The sequence below is a fragment of the Maniola hyperantus genome, chromosome 4 (genome assembly GCF_902806685.2).
Source record: "Maniola hyperantus chromosome 4, iAphHyp1.2, whole genome shotgun sequence".
Taxonomy (NCBI): domain Eukaryota; kingdom Metazoa; phylum Arthropoda; class Insecta; order Lepidoptera; family Nymphalidae; genus Maniola; species Maniola hyperantus.
Genome location: NC_048539.1, coordinates 6391278 through 6412407, shown reverse-complemented (window position 1 = coordinate 6412407; position 21130 = coordinate 6391278). Strand labels below are relative to the sequence as shown.

The following is a 21130-nucleotide window of genomic DNA, read 5'->3' as shown; positions in this document are numbered from 1 at the left end:
TGAGTGAGTGAGTGAGTGGTAATTGAGCTATATATAGTATAATAAACTTTACGGTAATAAATAAATGAGCGGTAAATTGGTAATAAGGCCAAGTGGATAAGGTTTGGTTATTTACTTAAAAACATTGTATCCGAGCGTTTAGAATATAGATAGATACAATATGTATTATCAAGAGGTCTTTATATTGTATGCCATGAGCATCATCGGTGGTGGTCTAAGATCGCAGAGTCCCCAAATATATTACGTCATTTTAGAAAATGAAAATAAGTAGTTTAATATACTGAACTATACATAGCAACGACTTCATGATTGAACTCCAAGTCCCAACGCTCCACTAATAAAATAGTAATCCTAAGCCGTGGGGATTTAGGAACTGTTGATGAAGAATTGATATTGTAGATACCAAGTAACGACTATGATGTACTCCAAGTCCAAGAAGTAGGTCTGGGTAATAATGATATCGAAATAGAAATAATTTTAATTAAATACTTATCTATAATCTGTGGCACCTTACATCTATATGGATATCACCGGTGATGCTTACGGGTTACGACTATGTGACAACTGACAAAATACTTTCATGACCAGCACAGCCAATGGGCTGTTTGTAGGGACTGCAGGAATTACATTATTATATAACGCAATATGGACTGGCACCCATCGCATCGTGTTAATGCAATTCGAAACAAGCGTAAAATATACATCTAGCTACATAAATTAATATATACGTCAAGACCATAGCGCTTATAGCTTTAATTATATTATCATGATATAATTTAAGTACCTAGCAGGTTATTATTGTAATAGGTAATGTGAATTTACCAGTAGTGCGTTCATTTAAATCGATTTTTCATGCTACATAAATACGTATATTGATATCAAGCAAACACCAGTGCATTCAAACTATGTATTAGTATAGGTAAATTTATTTAGATGTTTTTAGATTGAAATTGATCGGGCAAAGACCACATCTGACCTTCGGTATTTTTATTTTAACCGTTACTGGTTCGCATTCGATATTTTCTTCTATAGTTTCGACTATCATGTTTACCACCCAGTTAAGCTTTTTCTTTCTTACATCGGGGTTGGACAATTGTGTCGAGCATGTTTCAGTTGACAAACTGAAGGACTTTTCGTTAACATTGGCATTTTTGTCATCTTTATCGCATCTGGCACTTGAGTTTTCTAACACATCTTCTGGTATCGATTCTTTTACTTTACGTTTCTGTCAAAAATTGTACTGTATGAACCATGTATGAACTTAGAAACTTAGAGCTTAGATTATTAGTCAAGAGCATATTAAGAGAGTATTAGTTAATATCTATTATTTCTACAATTTTTTATTACGTTTATAGTAACAGCCCCCCAATTGTGTAAGAATAACCATTTCATGGCTATCGCAATCGTCAATAAATTCTGCCCTTTGATTGGTTGATTCGCTTTTTACATTTTTTCACAGCCAATCAAAGGGCAGAATTCTTGACGATTGCGATAGCCATGAAATGGTTATTCTTACACAATTGGGGGGCTGATATGCCAGTCTTGAAAATTGGCGCTGGAGATTGGCCATAATTACCTATTTGGAAGTAATGAACTCCAGCCTATAAAATTAGTGATTTCGAAAAAAGCAGTAAGAATTGCAAAATATCTAACATGATGTTTGTATAAAAACATTAGTCTAAATTGCGTTAGTCCAACAACACAGGCGTCGTGCCTTTATACTTATAATTAAAAAAAAAAACTTACAAGCTACGGAAAATACAGCTCTCAAAAATACGGATGGCACGATGCACAAATCATAACAAGTCTTACGTCCCGTACTAATCTTGACAAAAATGAAGACTGTTAAGGATAATGATTGTAATAATTACAATGCATGAATCTCCAGTTATAATCGCAGTTTTGGAATGGGACAGTTCAACGTCCGTCTCCATCCGGTCGTGTGTGGGTGGTCCATAATAGGAATAATTTGGTCCGACAAGAGTAATTTGTAGAAGTATGCTCGGGATTTACGTTTGTTACGTTGGAGTGCTTGAATTTTTTTATTCAGACAAGTTAGGCCTTGACTGCGAGCTCACCTGGTGGTAGCTGATGATGCAATCTAAGATGGAGGCGAACTAACTTGGAAGGGTTTCATTAAATCCATGCCCTTGATCGGTTTGCGGCACGGCTTTACCGGTAGGGTGGTAACAGGCCGAAGCGTACCACCAGATCAGATCAGAGACAAAAAATTATAACTCCATATTGCCCCTGCCGGGAATCGACTCTAAGACTTCCCATTTATAACGAGGTCTTACGGAGGTCGTCATTTGCGTTTACAATAACTTACCATAAATTGAGATCGCAGCCAAGGGCTAACTTGTATCAGAATAAAAAATATAAAAAATATGCGGAAATATTTATGGTATAGGTAGGTATGCATTGTGTATACCAAATGCGCGGCGAGTCGGTGTCGATGTCTCGCTAGCTCTAGGGACAGGGAGCGAGCGGCGAGAGCGAGGCTTCGAGGCGTAGTCCTCTCCCGGGAGTCCCGCCCGTACAGCTCTGCGGCATCGGCACCGGCCCCGCAACTAACGCTCGCCATCGATTCGCTTAGCGTTCGCTTCAACAGTGACCCAGCAAATCTGTAAATGGAGATAATGAAAAAACTAAAAAGATATTCGTTTTGGATGTACTTCTGGATTGCCTAGGCAAATCTCAAAGTGCCAGCATTTCGACCTTGCTATAGAAACGAACCTTAGACCTTGCGAAACAGACAGATAACTCGACGACTCAATTTAAAATGCGTCGACTTCAATAGTTTAGCAAAGTACCTATAGTTCCCATACCTTATCACAGCTAAATCGCGAGAGTCCAATTCTCTATTTTTGTTTTCTGTGCTTTCGTTATCAATGATTGGATCGCTGAGCCACTGGTTGAATTGTTCATAGACTTCTTCCAACTCTGAACTGCAAGAAAATTAAAAGCTTGTGAGAGAGTGCTCAGGAGCTTTTCGGTCTTATTTTCCTTTCGTTTTTAACATCGCACCGCAAGACATCGGGCGGACTTTCCATGCTTATGTCGTCGATATTCCATCTACACGCACGAAACGTTTTGCATTATCATTTCATATGCATGGCTTGGTTTGGAATACTTTTCCGCGATCCGAGTTTTCTACCAATAACAGTGCGGGTATTTTTAAAAGAAGAGTGAATAGGCATCTTCTATCAAACGCGTCAAATCATCACTCTCCATCAGATGAGATTGTGATCAAGCGTGATCTATAGTGAATTAAAAAAAATGTTTATACTTAAATATACCCATTCATAGATTTTTTTAGAAAATGGGTAGATACTTACGTATATTCTGTACTGAAGCTGTATTTAGAACTGTCCCCGGTCTCTTTCCTAGAAAGAAGCCGCCTCGAGGGCTGGTTTCCATTTTCTAAATTGTCCATCTCATTCAATACGAAACCTACGGAACCGCCACGTTTTATCCTGTAATAAGAACAAGCTTTATTAATTTATCCGGGCATGAGGACCAACATAGCAGAAAGCGTGGATCCTTGCCAATCGCGGGTATGAATTAGTACTCAGATATTCTGTACACACTAACTTGCATAGGTTGTCGTCGTCAACCGATAGACGTCCACTTCTGGACAAAGATCTCTTGTAGGGACTTTCACACGCCACGGTTAACCCCGCTATCTGAATCCTGCGGCACCCTGCGACATGTTTGATGCCATATTATTGTGTCTCCCTAGGGGGCTGCCTGCCGGTGCCCGGTGCGAGGTCGCCATTCTAGCGTCTTGGGACCCTAACCCACATAGTTTATAGGTACATACTGAAATGCACGATAGATACTTTACTTTTGATTAATATAAGAGAAAATCCATGGTGAGAAAACCTATAATATATCTTGGCAAAAAATAAAAAAATTAGGTTAATGTATTGTGTATTGTGTGTGTAATAAAATAAGCTGATTCCGAATTCCGTTGTGTAACCCATCAATTACCACTAGAAAAGCTGAGGTAAGGTTTATTCTGAAGAAGTCAGTGGCGGACATATTGTATTCTATACAATATACTTGTATGATTTTAATAGGTCTGCCGTATAGAGGAGACGTGGCTTCCTAGTCGACCATTCTATTTTATTTCTCTCCCTTCCTTCATTCCTTGTTCAAGGAATTCTTATGGGGCAAAAGAATATGATTACCTTATATCATTGTCGTTGACTTCCGCTCCAGATATGCTGATTCCGACAGCATAACTGGAACTGTCCGTAGACCAGTCACCAGTAGTGCTAGTCGTACATGAGTTTTCTGCCTCTCTTCGTAACGCCTCTCTGAGGCGTTCAGCGAAGCTCATTCTCCTTTCTTCCGTTGATAAATCTTTGGAGTATTGGAATGAATTTGGTCGTGCGCTCTCTCCTCGGCCTTCGTCTTCGCTACCTGTGAATAAAACAACTTGGGGGATTCTCGTAGTTGCAGCAGTGGATTTTTTTAGCTAGACGGTTTGAAATAAGTAGGTTGTATGTTTAGGTTTGTTGTGTTGTTTGTGTATGGTTGTGTGTTACAAAGTACTGGACCAATTTCGATGCGTTTGTTTGCATTTCATAGGTAAATAGAGCACAAAGGAATAAATAGGTAGAGAAAACGTAAGGACTTGTTAAGGCATTTCGTGGTAATACTAATAGGCCACCAGAGAAGCTCTGCAGTCGTGAGTTTTTAACACGTTTTTATTAATAATTAATTAATTGAATTAATTGTTTGAACAAATTTCGCAATCGGTTTAAAATGAAGTTGCTTTAAAATTTCTTTGGTAAGAACGGATTACAATTTACAATACTTCATTAACTTGCTGTCTTGTTTTAAGACAATATTTCACTAGTTAGATAAATTCTTCGTTGCTCACCATAATCAAAGCTATCATTGGCACTGTGAAATTCATCATCGCTTGAGTTGCAACTGGAGTACAGACTATCTTCTTGCGTGTCCAAGTTGGAGTGACCGGACCCTCTCGTCACAGGCAAACATTCCCCAGAGGAACCCAGCACTATGAACCTTCCTCGACGGTTGTTCAACGTGTCAGCGTCGGGTGAAAGCCAGCATTTGCGTTTTTGCAGTTCTACGCCTGTAAAGGACACAATGCACAGCAATTTTTTAGCCTGCCTGCACAAAATCATGCATTACGCTTATCAAGAATAATAATAATTCACAGCATTTCTTTACTGAAACCCAAAAAAGGCCACGGGAAGTGTGGCATAGTAGTGACAACGCATATTAATCAATTAAGATTATTAAGCAACGTTAATTCAAATTGGTAAGGGAGTGACCGACTTTGGCATTTTCGTTACTCCGCGCTCGAGGTCGTCGAAAACTTAGTACCTACTATAGGTGTTGTTTAACGTACTTGGGTCATTGAGATTGAGGGCAGTTGCGCTGTAGTTTTGCGGCGAAGGACTTCTGCTGCTAATACTGTTTATTGTACTACAGGAGGACGCTTGTTTGATCATTACTGTGGCTTCCACTTCGGGCGTTTGGCTGAACGATTCTCCTGAAAAATTACATATAAAGTAAATACCTAACTGAGATGGTGGAGTAAAGAACATGAGTAGAAATTACTAATCTCTTGTAGTAAAATTAAAAGACTGTAAGGAACGATCTGACCCCCTCATATTTCTTAAAGCCCCATGAAAGACAATAAAAGAGGTCACAACCCTCAGCCATGAGCATGATCATCCTCATGACCAAGGTGTTGTGTCGTTGACGACGCTTACTGAGAGAGAGAGAGAAGAGAGTTTATAGTTCTGAAATCTGAATAAAGGCGAAAAGGGTTATTAACTACTAATAAGTTCTCTGCTCCTTTCAGCCCCAGGTTAGCGCGTTTCTATAGACTGTTACAAACTAGTAAGATCAGGATCAAAATCTAACTTGTCGTATAATTAAGAAAAAAATAAGAAAGTTATAGATAATTCGTACCAATAGGTGACAAGCGTCGTTCAAGTTTTTGAATTTCGCGGCTTTTCATTGGTGTTTGTTGATAGGCTAACAGGCACTTGTTGAGTTCTCGAAGAACGTTATCCTCTTCCCATTGGCCTAGTGGTAGTGCGCTGTAATCTTCTGCATCCATTAGACACACTGTTACCTAGAAATGTTAAATAATTATAAGTAAACGTTTAATATAGAGATTATACATTAACAGAGGCACATTATTGTTAAGTACCCTCTTCGAAGGACCAAATAAAATACATCAAAAATACCGTTTATAAAGGCGTAAACAAAGTACCTACCTAATTTGAAAAACTAAAAAATAGAGATTTTAACTCTAGTAACCATCGTCGCGTCTTATGAATCTTATGTCTATCTATTAGTCTTATGAATATCTTACGGGTAGCTACTTACAGTTTTGGGTTCTTCTAGTAGTTCTACATTATTTTTCTGCCTTTTGTCGCTAATTCTGCTAAACATCCTAACACCTTCCACTTTTAAAACTTCGTTATCTTCGAGTGCCTCTACGGAAAGCATAGCAGGCAGAAGTTCTGGCATCATGAACATTGTTAGGGATTCCTGAAAAGTTTTTTTTCTATATTAGACTAGCTGATCCCCGCGGCTTAATATAGCCTATGTCACTCAGGAATAATGTAGCTTTCTATTGGTGAAAGAATTTTCAAAATCGGTTCAGTAGTTCCAGAGATTACCTCCTACAAACAAACTTAACGACATTAACTCTTTATAATATTAGTATAGATATAGAAGACTGTTTTGTAGGTCTGTCTTTTAAAACTCATTTATTTTATTCCATAGAGTTATATAAATGACATCTATGATTCTTTCCATACACCAATTTAGATTTACTATGATTTCATAAAACTACCCCCAATTTTCAATTGGTTTTTACATTTCGTGTAATTAAAATCAATCAAAATAATACGTACCTACAGGACCTACAATGAGCTCTAAAAATCTTTAAAAGTAAATACTTAGGGAAGTAATAATTTAGTTAAAAAGTACTATTTATTAAAATACTACATAATTGCTTCTCGTAATAATTTCGGAAGTGCACCTGCTTTTACCGTAACGAGACTTATAGGATCCACCTATGAACTTTTGTCATTCTTCAATAGGTAGTATTTGTTTCTATTCGCTTACCTGAGATTCCCCATCAACGAGGACCTCTCCGCCGATTCTGCTGGAAGCGAAACAAACCCTCAGTGCATCATCGCTCTCGCACCGCTCCGGCCTTCCCTCGTGCCTCACCAACAGCTTACACAGCGGCAGCGTGCATTCTAACCAATCTTCTATTGTCAACCACTGCTTAGAAGTCATTACCTGAAAATAATATCAAGTTCAAACTCAACACGGCTCTGATACATGGTTCTTAATTAATGGCCTACTGAGAAAGTTTAGATTCATTCAGCGGGGGATATAGACATCTGTGTTGGGAGTTTAGTGAGGAAATGAGAATATCCGTCGAAGAAGTAGAGTAACCAACACAGAATAGTCACTAGGTTATAGTTCAATAGTTCAACGAGTTGTGAAGCTATTGGGCGAGACACATACGAGTAGTTCGTAGAACCGATAGACATTGGGATCTCAAGATGCTGGAGTGGTTACCAGACTATGTAGATGAACTTTCACAAGATGGACAATGGGCATGACATCAAATGAGACGAAGTGAGCCGCTGGAACCAAGGCGGCGGCGCAACACTATGGAGTATTGAAATTTATAACAGATACATATGTCCAGCGGTGGATATCCATTGTTTGAGACGATAGGTTTGATGTTGTGCGGGAGTCAGACGGATACCACTTCTGACCAATGGAAAGATTAATTGCTTGTCAAACCAACAACAACCTTGATGACGATTATAATAATATGTGGCGATGAGGGTTTGAACTTTGAAATTTCGAAAATATAGGTACAGACTAAGGGAAGTATGACGTACCTGTCTACTTAATTTAATAGATCCTTCATTGCTATTCTTATCTAACCATTCGAAGTAATGAAGTAGACTTTTTAATTTGTTTCTTTGTGATTTTCTGAAACAAATAAAAACGACCTCATATAAAAATGCTTCGTATCTACTGGACAACTGAAGTTGGTAAATCGCCGTTGTTGTCATCTAAATCTATAATGGCAATAAAGTTTACTCGACTCGTAGGGGATAAAGCCAGAAAAGTTAGTTAGGTACCTATATTATAGTACCTACTATGGAAATAACTATAGGTACATATATTCACTTACCTGTGTAAATTCTTAAAAAAATGCGTAAAATTGAAATCTTGCAATGTTGGGTGTGTTTTGAGTGTCCGTTTTGGGAAAGTAGAAAAGAATGCGTGTGCAACAAGTGACGAAAGGAAATTGTAGTCGAGTTCAGTCACATCACCTAGAAAAAGAAAATTAAATGATGTACCTACACTATATAGGTATTTGATGTTGAGCATTTGTGTTGTAAACCAAGAGGGTACATCCACCAAGCGATTAGTGCAGGGCGACTGATGGATTCTGTTTTAAAAGTCCAATAAACTGATCTGTCACATGACGCATCAGTCATCGATCCACGACTCGCGACACGAGTACGACACATTTTATTTGAAGACATACACACTAGATTAGGCCTTAGATACCCGATTAGACGGGTGATTAGACCACCTTGGCTGCTGATACCTAATCTGGCATGGCACACTGACGCTTAAGGCGTGCTTTGATGCATCTCTTGCTCGTTCTTCAGAAAAGGGAAGATATTTGGCCAGTAGGTAGTACCTACCTGCTGCAGGTATTATTGTGATTCTGTGTCAGTAGTTGGTCTAAAGGCTACTTTCATTTATCTGCACTCTACACCCATTCTCAATATTATACATGCGAATGTCTGTCTGCTAGCTATTTACGGACCATCTGTTTAACCGATTGACGAAATTAGGTACAGGGATAGCTTGCATCCCGGCTAGGGTATTTTTAGGGTTCCGTACCTCAAAAGGAAAAACGGAACCCTTATAAGATCACTTTGTTGTCGGTCTGTCAAGAAACCTACAGGGTACTTCCCGTTGACTTAGTCTTAGGAAAAATCTGAAAACCGTGAATTGAGGGTTAGTTACATCACAAAAAAAATTAAATTGTGGTCATGAACTAATAATTAGTATTTTCAATTTTCGAAGTAAGATAACTATATCACGTGAAAGGGCTTTACCTGTACATTCGAAAACATATTTTTATTAATTTTTATACATTATAGTTTTTTTAATTATCGTGCAAAATGTCGAAAAAATACGATTGTAGTACGGAACCCTCGGTGCGCCAGCTTGACTCGCACTTGGCTAGATTTTTATCCAGGAAAATCAAACAGTTCCCACGGGATTTTACGTAGATAGTACGTACTCGCTAATAATTACTATACACCATTCATTTTCTTACTCTGTTGCTGTAAACTAAACATAAGGCCTTTGGGTGGGCGCCATCTTTTTAGATGTAATGCTCTGTTCACCATGATTCGGATTGTATTGTCCAAGAAAGTCCTTCGCTCCTCATCAGACAACTCCTCCTCTAGAAACTGTTCTAACCCTTTCATTAGGTCCGGATCCTTGATATCGTCATCTGGATCTATCCCGATGCTGTAATGTTAACGAACTGTATATTTCAAGAGGTAGAAAAAATTAATCTGCAAAAAGAAACTTCAAATCATGTCATCATCATCATCATCATCATCATCATCATCATCAAACAATAGACGTCCGCTGCTGGACATAGGTCTCTTGTAGGGACTTCCACACGCCACGGTCTTGCGCCGCCTGGATCCAGCGGCTCCCAGCGACTCGTCTGATGTCGTCCGTCCACCTAGTGGGGGGTCTTCCAACGCTGCGTCTTCCGGTGCGAGGTCGCCATTCCAGCACCTTGTTTGTGGCAGGGCACATAGTTCGTACAACCGATAGACGTTGGGGTCCCAAGGTGCAAATCATGTAAGGTTAGGTAAATTAACTTGAAAACTTATAAGTAAGTTAAACAGTTTTATTTCGCCTATAATACTAATTCATAAAACCGATAGATCCTCAATCTCTTATCGTGTCAGGATTGACGAGTTGGAATTGGAACCCGAAGTTCAATAATAAAAACTTTATTTGGTATTAGTACCCACGATTTGGTATAGATATGCAATCGGGTAAATTCTTATTTCTTGCCGACTCTAAGTGGGCAATAACCCAGCTGCATCATCAGGATGCATGAGTTGGAACCTGAGGCTTACATAATGTTTTGTCCTGAGATCCGTGTGCAAAGACCCTAAGAATCGGTTCAGTAGAAGTTAGAAAATGTTTCTGTTTCAGTAGGTACCTTGCATTTCTGGGTCATAAAGTCTTTATTTCAGGAAGTCAGAAAAAAAAACATATTTTCATATTACATTACATCAGCTTTCAGATAGATACGCACTTGCACATGTCATGAATTTTCAACATGCTGGCCGTTAATTTTGCTGACGACGAGGCTACTAGCAGATGTTTTAGATGACGTTGCACGGAAGTCCACCAGGGCAGGTCGCAGGGTAACATTACAAGCGCCATTCTGGAAATTAAACCGAAACAAAACTTAATCAAGTAAATTTTAAACACGGTGTGCTTAGGTGGTAAGTAGGTATATTATTAGCTACTTATCGGTGCACTAATAGGTATTATAAAGAGATAAAGTTTAGATCTCCGGAACTAATTAATAATATATTAACTAATAAAATTATTTATATGGGTAGGTACTAAGCAGAACTTTTTTAATGGTATCCAAGGAATATATCTACTACTCTCTAACGAAAGATGGCATCCTAAAACAAACCCCCCGCTACTGTCTGTGAGCATTGCGCCTTAGAATTTAATGAAGCAGCCGAGGTTACGGCGCGTTTAGAAGACGGACGTTCTAGTTATCCAATAGTATTTCAAGAAATCCTCCCGTCCCGTCTGGCACATGCTACGTAGGTATGCAATGACCTTTAATAACATCATTGTACAATAAATTGAATTTTTGTGAAGAGCAACCGGCTCTTCTCGGTATGAAAGGCATTTCGAACCATTATAGAATAGATGCAGAGACGCTTGGTAATTTGCATGGCATATGCTCGAGCGAAGTGAATAGTTTTCAGATGTCCAGGTTTTCGTATTGTGTGTAATAAAATTATTCAAAGAATATAAATGTAACATGTAATAACTATGTTAAAATATTCTGCTGTCTATGGTGCAATTTGACCTTACCTTTGCTGTTGACATGTTGACATTGACGCTTGACGGTGACAACTGACAGAACCGACAGTGGGCGACAGTTTGTTTTGTAATTTGTACTTTGGACTCAAGTTTGTCTTCGAAATGTTTACAAATTTCTTTATTATTTTAATTACTTTTCAAGCCTTTTAAACAATTTTATACTAATTATAAGTGTTAACTTTTGTATCATATTCTACGACAAATACGTTATATAAGTTCATACATCTAACATCTAAGAATAAACTGTGTCTAAATCTCCGTTCGCCGCATCGATCTACAAAATTCTTATCAGTAACACCGAAATGATAAGGTATTTTTCAATTATTTATATCGAAATGACGTAAATCGCGATCAGAAAGATTGTTATTAATAACGATAGTATAGATTGATAGTCCGGACACAAGCAAGGCCGCCTCAGATATTACAGGCATACATATATTTTATTCATTCTATCAAAGTACGCAAATTGCTCAAAGGTCGCTGTGGTAAAATCAAGCGAAAATGACTATTAAGAACAAAATATTAAAATCCCTAATATTGGGAGCTCCAGCGTCTGGAAAAGGTACGATTTCGTCTAGAATAGTTATGAAGTACAGTGTAGAACATGTTTCTAGTGGGGATAAGCTGAGGGATCACATTGAAAAAAAGACAGAGCTAGGTAAGGAAGTGAAATCGTATCTCGATGAAGGAAAACTTGTACCTGACAATGTGATGATAAAGTTTATGTTAGCAGAGTTGAAAAAAGTGCAGAATAGACCTTGGCTTTTGGATGGTTTTCCCAGGACAGTCGGCCAGGCTAATGCTCTGTGGAAGGTACAACCTGTTGATGTGGTCTTGAATTTAGTTGTGCCATTTGAAGTCATAATTGACAGAGTAAAAAGTAGGTGGGTCCATTTGCCGTCTGGAAGAGTGTATAACATAGGGTTTAACACTCCGAAATCAGAAGGAAAAGATGATGTGACTGGGGAAGATTTGATTCAGAGGCCAGATGATAAACCAGAAGCTGTGCAAAAGAGATTAGAAATATATGAACAAGTTACTCGGCCGGTCATTAACTTTTATAAAGATAAAGGTATTCTCAAGGAGTTTGAAGGAAGGACATCAGATGAAATATGGCCCAAAGTAACAGCTTACTTAGATTCTATTTTCCAGAAATTGTAGATGTTTTAAATGTAGACTGATGATTTTTGATGATAGAATGATGAAATTTTTAGCAAGAAAGGTTTTTGCTGAAAGAAATTGTGCCTGTAGAATTATAATATGAACTCTAAGTTGGCAATTATGAGCACAAAACTTATTCTATATTTTATTTTAGTGTTCTTTATACTATCTCATTTTTTAAGTTAATAGAATATAGAAATATTATCATATATGTATATTTCTAAAACCTGTACACCTAAAGTAGGAAAAAAATCTGAGATAGATCATAGCAAACTAGTCTTCCATTTTGTAGGAATTTGTAGTTAAAATGTACTTAATCTTACAATAGTTTTACAAAATTTTCTTTTTTATTATGTATTTAATAAATACATTGCTTTTATGATATCTTGTTACCTACTCTTTATAAATAAATGATCAAATATATTGCATATTAAAAAATAGGCAAATCATTAAGTAATCATAAAATCAATTAATCATGATCGTTTGAAATGTTGACAGTACAGGTACAATCCAGATTCATATTATAAATATGACAATTTAGATTATAATATTTACAAGAAAAAGTCCTTTATATTTAGTTGATACTACTATATTTTATCTAGAAATATAATCTTCCTAAACATAAGTGCCATCAAAACCTTTTGAGAAATCTTTTTTTTAAGGCTTTTCAAATTAAAGAATTGGTATCATTTTCCTTTTCATTCTAGTCATAATATTGTTCATATAAATTGGTGTATTTTAATAAGGATTCTGTAGTAATTATTTAAAAATTGTGATTAAATTGGGCTCAAATGCATTAATGGAATGGATTTTAAAAATGAGTCCTAATGATTATAATGCCTGCATCTATCAAATAAACTCTGCTATAAACTCGGTACCTCGCCAACTCACTTCTAGCTGCCCCTAGAGTAAAAAGACTAAAACGAGCTGATGTGCTCGATATCTGATGAACGTGGGAGCAGTGGCCAATGGCTCCCTCGTTTCTCAATACCAAATTCAGCACAATAAATCTGCTTATAGTCCCCCGACTGATTGCAGATAATGACAAGAAGAAGAAAAAAAATAATTAAAAAAAAAAAAAAAAAACTCGGTACCTAGGTAGACTATAACATGGATGATAATTTTGTGCCTTATTTTTATAATATTATTTAAGGAAAAAGTTCAATAAATGTTTTGAAATAAAAATTTGAACTGCTATAATTTGATGTTCATATTTACAAGCACAAATTAAGATTATCTTGAAATTTTGTACCTGTTTTAATTTGTAATTTTTAATAGATAGGTAAGTCATAGATTAATGATTAAAGTATAATATTATTATAATTATAAAAAATCCAAAAGTTGTTTACACAAAAATTGACATTTGTTATGTACTATGTATTGTTTTGTTTGTTGAATGGTTTTTATTACTTAATAAATTTTAAAATTATTATATTTTATTTGTTTTTATCGGAATTCGGATTCTACTGTCTCGGATCTCTATCTATAATAGGTAACCATTACAAACCTTAACAATTGACAATCAAAAAATGTACATTGGTAGGTACGTCTACTTTAAGTATTTTGAGCGGTGACAGCGTCGTAGTTAAGTCGTCGTCGGTCTCCTATTCGGGAGGTCCGGGGTTTGATCCTGGCCACGCACCTCTAACTTTTCGGAGTTATGTGCGTTTTAAACAATTAAATATCTATTTTGAATAAATAGCATTGACATTGATACTTGTGGACAATGGGGATCTAACCCAAGTACTTTGTCTACGAAGCGGGCCATTTACAGCGTTACGCTATTTAAATCATTGCGAATCAGAAAACACTACCCAGATGCTGAAGTGCTAGAGATTGCGATGTTTAATAAAATATGAAGAGTCTCTAGATTAATTAAAGCTACATGCATGGTACACCGTTACCTAGTAATTTTATTTTTGATATTATTACTAAGTATATGGTATTTATTTATTTTATATCTTATTAGAACGGCAGTGCCACTTACACTAACTAGATGATTAATAATAAATTTAAATACAAATAAAGGTACAAGAAAAAAGACATAAAATACAAAACGATAAAAGATCAAAGGATTTTGAATATGTACGCTGAGAACATTGAATGACATATTCATGTAATGCTCTCAGCATACTTCAGTAACTCCCGAACCAGTATTATAGACCCATCATTAAATGTGTCCCATTGAGCATTATTGTCCAAAAGCGCGTTGAACGATGCTAATGAACGTGGTATAGGTGACATAGATCTAGCAACAGTGCGATGATGTGGGACCACGAAAAGTTTATTTTTTCGTGGACGAAGATTACTATTGGATTCAGGGACACGTATCTATGCGACACAGTTGGTCATGAAGTTCTCGAGCATTAACATCTCCTCGCAAAATTTGACACATAATTTTCAGTTGATCGCAAATGCGTCTGACCTCCTGGGAGTTGAAACCTAAGCAACCTGACAGAAATTTGGTTGGATATAGGAAAGGGTAATATCTATAGCAACGTTTATACAGGTATCTTAGGAAGGCCTTTTGTACTTTTTCTAATATAAGTCCGTACTTTGCCTCGTACGGATGCCAGACACAGGTGCTTGTTTCGAGCTTGCTTCGGACTAAGGCGTAATATAGTAATCGTATTACCAAAGGACTATGGAACTCCCGAGAGTTGCGTAGTACAATGACATGTTGGTATGACAGTTTGGTTTCTACTCGGCATCGTACCGGAACGCTGAACCGTTTGGTGGCGGCACGGCCTGTCCAGTAGCTACGGCCGAGGTCTTTCACCAGACCAGACCAGAGACAATTTAGAAATTATAAAATCCCGAATCTTTCCCTGTCAAATTTTGGCTCTAAAGCCACCCTAAATTATGGCACAAGGCCATTAGGTATTCCGTACAACATTATTTTCTTTTCATTCAATAGGCTACCATAGCCAGTAGGTAGTTATAGATGTATACGACATGACGTGAGTGCAATGGTTTGATTCTTTGGTATTTCGAATTATAACCAGGACCATACACCGCCTGTGTTATTGTTACTTGTAGGCTACAAGTATATTGAAAATCGAGCACATATTCAAACCTATTAAATCAGTTTCAGCATTTACGTTTCATTTATTTCATAATTTTATACGTAAGAATCAATTAAACAAACGTTATACTTTTTATGTTGAATACTTAGGTTTATATAGATTGTCTGTTGAGAAAAGTTATTGTTCCTATCAGTTATCAATGATAAGCTAAGCAATATTTCATGTTTCTGTATCAGTAGATACTTAGGTATATGCCTATTATTTTATCTATGCATACAGAAACTAAAATGAATAATTTTTTTAACCAAAATACTTATTAATAAAGATTATACCTCACTCTTCATTCTCCACACTCTTAACTCTGTTAAAATTTAGAGCCTAGTCGAAGGGCGTAGGTTCGAATCTTACATTTTCCAAATGATTGTTTTTCATAGAATTTTTATTTATTCTGCTTAGTTTAAGTCTTTTAGTTTTATTAAAAATTTAAACATTCATGGTCACACTATTTTTTTTTACATAAAATATTTTTACGAATCTACGTTTGGGCGCGTACCTACTAATCTAAATACCTACCTACTGCTCTACATGTTTAAGCTAAGTACTTACTTTTTGCGGCGTTTGCGTCGACAAATTAAATATAGGTAGTCACTACAATCACTTTAACATCCGGAGTCACGGTCGCTTTGCGACTATCGATATTTTTTTCGCACTTTTCTCATTGTTCGCACAGGGGTCCATCTGTTCTTTTCATATATTATCTTATTGCTTTTCTATAGACAGAAATAGTGTGAGTAGTGAAAACGAGTGCCGGTTGCGGGCGACGCGAGCGCGCGAACCCCAGCTATTTTTAGCAGCTTTCGTGCATTGGTGCTGAAATTAGAATGTAAATAAAAATGTTGGGTTAACAGAAGTCGTAGTCCCCGTTGGACATGCTCGATGAGCTATACATTATCATTTATCACACTTTCTATTGTAGAATGGACCACCATCGTGGCTATGGTAATTAAATTATGTTCGATACTGAGTTACCTACCTACATAGGTAGGCTGAATAAAATTTTTATTTAACATTTTATATGCCTATACGAATGTTGTGTGATTTTACACCTCAGTACGTATTTATTATTTATGGGCTTATGGCTATATTACTTATTAGGTACACTTAGGTACAAACTGAAAACATATCAGTGTTTTTATACTTAATTGGATTTTTCAGATTTCGTCACCTAAGTAGGCACATGAAAATATGAAACAACACTTATTAATAGGCTTCTAAACATCTTAATGGTTTTAACAAATTCAATATCAAAATTAATCCCTAGGGGGAGTTTGTCATTTCTCAGCCTCTTAATTTAGATGCACTTCAAAGAATTTAGTTCAAGGAATAATTTAGAAACAATCATGTTTGATCATATAACGCCACGAGTAATAAATAGTATATTTTCACAGTACCACTGATTTGAAGTACCTAGTAGAAAGTTTGTAGGTTATATTATCGGCGTACATAGAGAAAAGTAATAGCGCCACGTGTACTTTACTTGACGGTACGGATCGTACTGACGCTGACTTTCACTGGGGGGTGAGTACCCTGGCTGGTGTTGCACCCTCCACCCGCGAGAGTGACGTCATCGGCGTCGCGTCACGACCTACGACGCCGTACGCCCAAGCTCGATACCCCATCCCTGCGAACTCATGAAATGCCGTGGAACCCAACACGTTACGTAAAATAAAACTGAACTTAAGTCCTACGTCAGCACATTTGTCATCATGTTTTACCTCAAGTTTTTAAGCTGTACTTTCACATCTTTGCATTACAATGCAGGTGATTTCCCTAAACTTAAATTGCAATCATTATTTGTTTAACTCGGAATAATGTTAATATGTGTCAGACTTTATTTTATTTTATGTCCGTGTTCCGTGTCATAAGGCACTTAGAAGTGTTAGGCTTTGTGCTTTTGTAATTTGTGCTCCTACGTAGATAAAAAGAGATCATATAACGTGTAAAATTTAACTCCTCACGCGCTATTTTAACTTTATGTCTCTAATTTCATGACAAAAGTACGATTTTAGAGGTGAACCGTACCTTTGACATGACATTTGACCCATAGAGTTAAAATGGCGCGTGAGGAGTCATTTTGTACGGACTATACACGTATTTTTGCCTAAAATAGGTTTTACATTATATTCCTATCAGCCTTTTGAACGTGATCTGCTAAAATTATTACTTCGTACGTCTATGTCTGCAACACACTCGTTGCGCATGCGTGTAACTACCCTCACAAGTACATTTTACAAGTGCAATGTGCGGATTATACGACGGCAATCGTCTAGCTATACTTGTCGTACTATCTGATATCCTGGTAATTGCACCGCCCGTGGAAAATTGTTGCCGCCCTACCGATCGTTCTTGGGCGGGCTAGGGCGGAGCGGCCGAATAGCCCCTGAAAATTGCGTAGTGGACGCCAACGAAGGCATATAGTACCCGTAATGTATATGGGCACATTAGTTGGCAGCATATTCGCAGCTTTAGAATAATTAAGGGTTTGCTTGCTGATTCGTCACAGCTTCGCATGGGTAGTGATTTATCTATCAAATATATACATTCACGTTCCTCATGAGGAACTCAGAGAAGTTACTTTTCATGAAAAGTAACTTCTCTGAGTAAGGTTTCTGTGTTATGATGAGAACGGCATCAAAATCCATGAAATAGTTGGTAATAGAATTTATTACTATTATAACTATAGGTACTTATTACAGAATACATTTGATTAACGCTAATTTCTTTATAACAAAAAAGATTAGTCTAGTGATTGCGTTCAAGTTTAGTCCAAGGGTTCAAGTAGGTAGTCATACTTATAAAAATGGACCATACAAAAAAAAAAGAATCAGAAGAAAGAAAGAAAGTTTTTGTCATTTCTTTGTTTTTGTTATTTCTGATTCGTAACCGCTAAGGTGTGGAATGCTCTTCTAGCATCCGTATTTCCTGTCACGTATAACCTAAATAGCTTCAAGGCAAGAGAGTGAACGGGCATCAGCTAGATTCTAGGCAAGCGCACTCCAACCTAGACCTCATTAGTCATTATTACTTTTTATTAGGTATGATTGTCGTCAAGCGGACATCAAAAAAATATATAAGTAGGTATTTTGTTGTAAATTATTCTCTCAAAATTTACACCGTATCTACCGATCGTATCATCTTGATCGACTATAGATAGTTATCGATCTCACAATAGTCGTCATAATATTGTTTAAGTATAAGTTTTATCGTTGGTTTTGCATACGTGATCACAAACGTGACAAAATTGAAGTCAGTTTTCGAGTGCTTACAACCTACTTAAGTTTATTTGATTAACGTTATTTCTGTGCTACAAAATCTATTTAAGGGAAGCCTTGTGAAATCTAATAAAGTGCCTTCAGATTTAGCATTTTGTACATCTGTTATGATGATATGAAACCCTAGTAATACGGCCACGTGACTGTCTTAGCAAGGAGGCTCTACGGGCACGGTAATTCCGTAGCTCTTTCGTAGTGATTGCTACGGCGGACCCAAACGCATCTACGATTTTAAAAAAAAATCGGCCAAGAGCCAGACGGACTTTCGCACTTAGAGGGTTCCCTGTCAAAGGTTGTACCGTTAAATAAAATTCGTGTTTTAGTTAAAAATCTGATGAATTCTTTTAATTTTAGGAGATAAAGGACGGAACTCCTCCACGGGTGATAGCAAATCAATAGCGATCAGTGTAATAGCTTATCAAAAAGTAGACTTTTAACCATAATACATAACATTTTATACGTGCATACAGTTTCATTCCTTCCGTATTATTAAAGGATTCAATTTCGGAAAAAATATTCTTACCTTTTATCAGTGCAATTCAATGTGGGTTTCATTATCACTCAGAATATTTTACGAGGAAGGTTTATTTATTGTATTTATTGTATACCACATTCATATTTGTTTATTCACGACCGCATTATGACCGCTAACTATGGGCCTTATAAGAGAGCTCAGATTCTCAACGGGCGATGCTATGCGTAGATTTTGCCTTTACTTGTGTTATATAATCATTAATATAAGATGCTGTTACCTGCCGCCAAATTTCACGATTCTAGATCAACACTAAATTATTTTAAAATACCAATTCAAGAAGGGGGTAAATTAATTTTCACTTAAACTCCATTTATGATTTTATATTTCAGGAAAAATAAACATAAGTAAAATTATTGATATTAGTTCCTGAAATTACATATACGTAATATGCCGCCCTAAGATGATGCCGCCTTCGTAGACCGTAGTCATCTCATAGCAAGTATTCTACGCAACTTAGCTTTTGTATCTATGTGAACCTGGTACAAACGACCTCTGACACATTTACTTCTACCCTGTACGCACGCTAAATGGGAAAGGTTTTCGGATATTTTAAGAGGGTGAAATTGAAAATATTTTTCATGCAACAAAAAAGTTGAATACAGTGCAAAATTTAAAAATGTACTTACGTCTGTTATATTATTCTGTTTAAATTTTTTAGGGTTCCGTATTCAAAAAAAACGGAGCCCTATTAATGTCACTCTGCTGCTTGTCTGTCGTCCTGTCTGTCTGTCTGTCCGCGTTTCACAGGTTTTTCACAGACCAAATGAGTTACAAACCTGAAATTTGGGTATTTGGTGTAGAACGTTGACCCAAAACCAAATATTTAATTAGAAATTCAATTAAATAATGTTTCAGGGGGAAAAAAGGGAGCAATTTATTCTTACCCTAGCATGTGTAGTATTATTGTCTAAAGGTCATTGAGTAGAGAACGAATGTAGTTTCTAATTCTTTTTAATCGTAAAAAAACCGGCCAAGTGCAAGTCAGACTCGCCTACCGAGGGTTCCGTACTCGGGTATTTTTTTTTCAATAATTTACACGATAAATTAAAAAGTATTATGCATTAAAATAAATAAAAACTGTTTTAGAATGTACAGTTAAAGCTCTTTCATATGATACCCCACTAGGTAATCTTACTTTGAAAATTGAAAATAATTATTTGTTCATGAACACATTTTAGTTTTTTTGTCATGTAACCACAAATTTACGGTTTTCGGATTTATTCCTTTTCTTGTGCTATAAGACCTACCTACCTGCCAAATTTCATGATTCTAGGTCAACGGGAAATAGGTACCCTATAAATTTTCTTGACAGACACGACAGGTTGATAGACAGAGAGACAGACAACGAAGTTATTCTACAAAGATTTCTTTTTTCCTTTTGATTTACGGAACCCTAAAAATAAAGAAATGGGAACGCCGTCAAAGTTGTTAATTTTAGACCATTTTTGTGACGTGGTCTATCTCAAGAATTAAACTAGTTATAGGAATATGAAATTTCGGTATATTATGTAGCATTTACTTCTTACTGTATTTAAACAACAAATACCGATAACACCAATTCATAAAATAGTTTGTAAGCTGTGACCAAAATTAAGTACATTTTTTGGAGTTTCTTTTACGGTTTTTCTATTCAAGTACCTCTTTTAGTATACCCTAAAAGAGCGAGGCTTGACTTGCATTTGACCGGTTTTTTTTGTATGTGCATTGATATACATAATATTATTATACGTGTCTAGATTACATACAACACATTCATAATTGGTTGCTCCATTAGGGGTTGAAAGCACCCCTCGCTAGTATACGTCATGACACGTCAGCATTCGTGACCCCTTCGACCAGGACTTTATAAGCATAAGAAGATA

The 21130-nt window shown here is 36.6% G+C and overlaps 2 protein-coding genes across 4 annotated transcripts in view; one reads left to right on the top strand and one right to left on the bottom strand.

The window, feature by feature from the left end:
- The window catches only part of LOC117997300 (uncharacterized), a 29013-nt gene extending 12042 nt beyond the window's left edge, over positions 1–16971 (bottom strand). The window contains exons 1-16 of one of the 3 annotated variants that reach the window (XM_034985547.2): positions 16853–16971; positions 16008–16271; positions 10400–10531; positions 9392–9588; positions 8225–8366; positions 7926–8019; positions 7129–7308; positions 6382–6546; positions 5959–6124; positions 5390–5533; positions 4892–5110; positions 4194–4428; positions 3339–3476; positions 2829–2948; positions 2432–2624; positions 977–1225 (exon numbers count right to left, since the gene is read on the bottom strand). In XM_034985547.2, coding sequence (XP_034841438.1) covers positions 977–1225; positions 2432–2624; positions 2829–2948; positions 3339–3476; positions 4194–4428; positions 4892–5110; positions 5390–5533; positions 5959–6124; positions 6382–6546; positions 7129–7308; positions 7926–8019; positions 8225–8366; positions 9392–9588; positions 10400–10530 — 2373 coding nt within the window. In that variant the 5' untranslated portion in view covers position 10531; positions 16008–16271; positions 16853–16971. The remainder of the gene's footprint in view (positions 1–976; positions 1226–2431; positions 2625–2828; positions 2949–3338; positions 3477–4193; positions 4429–4891; positions 5111–5389; positions 5534–5958; positions 6125–6381; positions 6547–7128; positions 7309–7925; positions 8020–8224; positions 8367–9391; positions 9589–10399; positions 10532–16007; positions 16272–16852) is intronic. The other 2 variants (XM_034985550.2, XM_034985551.2) reach the window with 2 other exon arrangements.
- Ak3 (Adenylate kinase 3) lies at positions 11264–13809 on the top strand. Its single transcript, XM_034985560.2, has one exon. It carries the CDS (start codon positions 11716–11718, stop codon positions 12373–12375), a length of 660 nt encoding a protein of 219 aa, XP_034841451.1. The 5' UTR covers positions 11264–11715; the 3' UTR covers positions 12376–13809.
- Positions 16972–21130: the final 4159 nt, after the last annotated feature.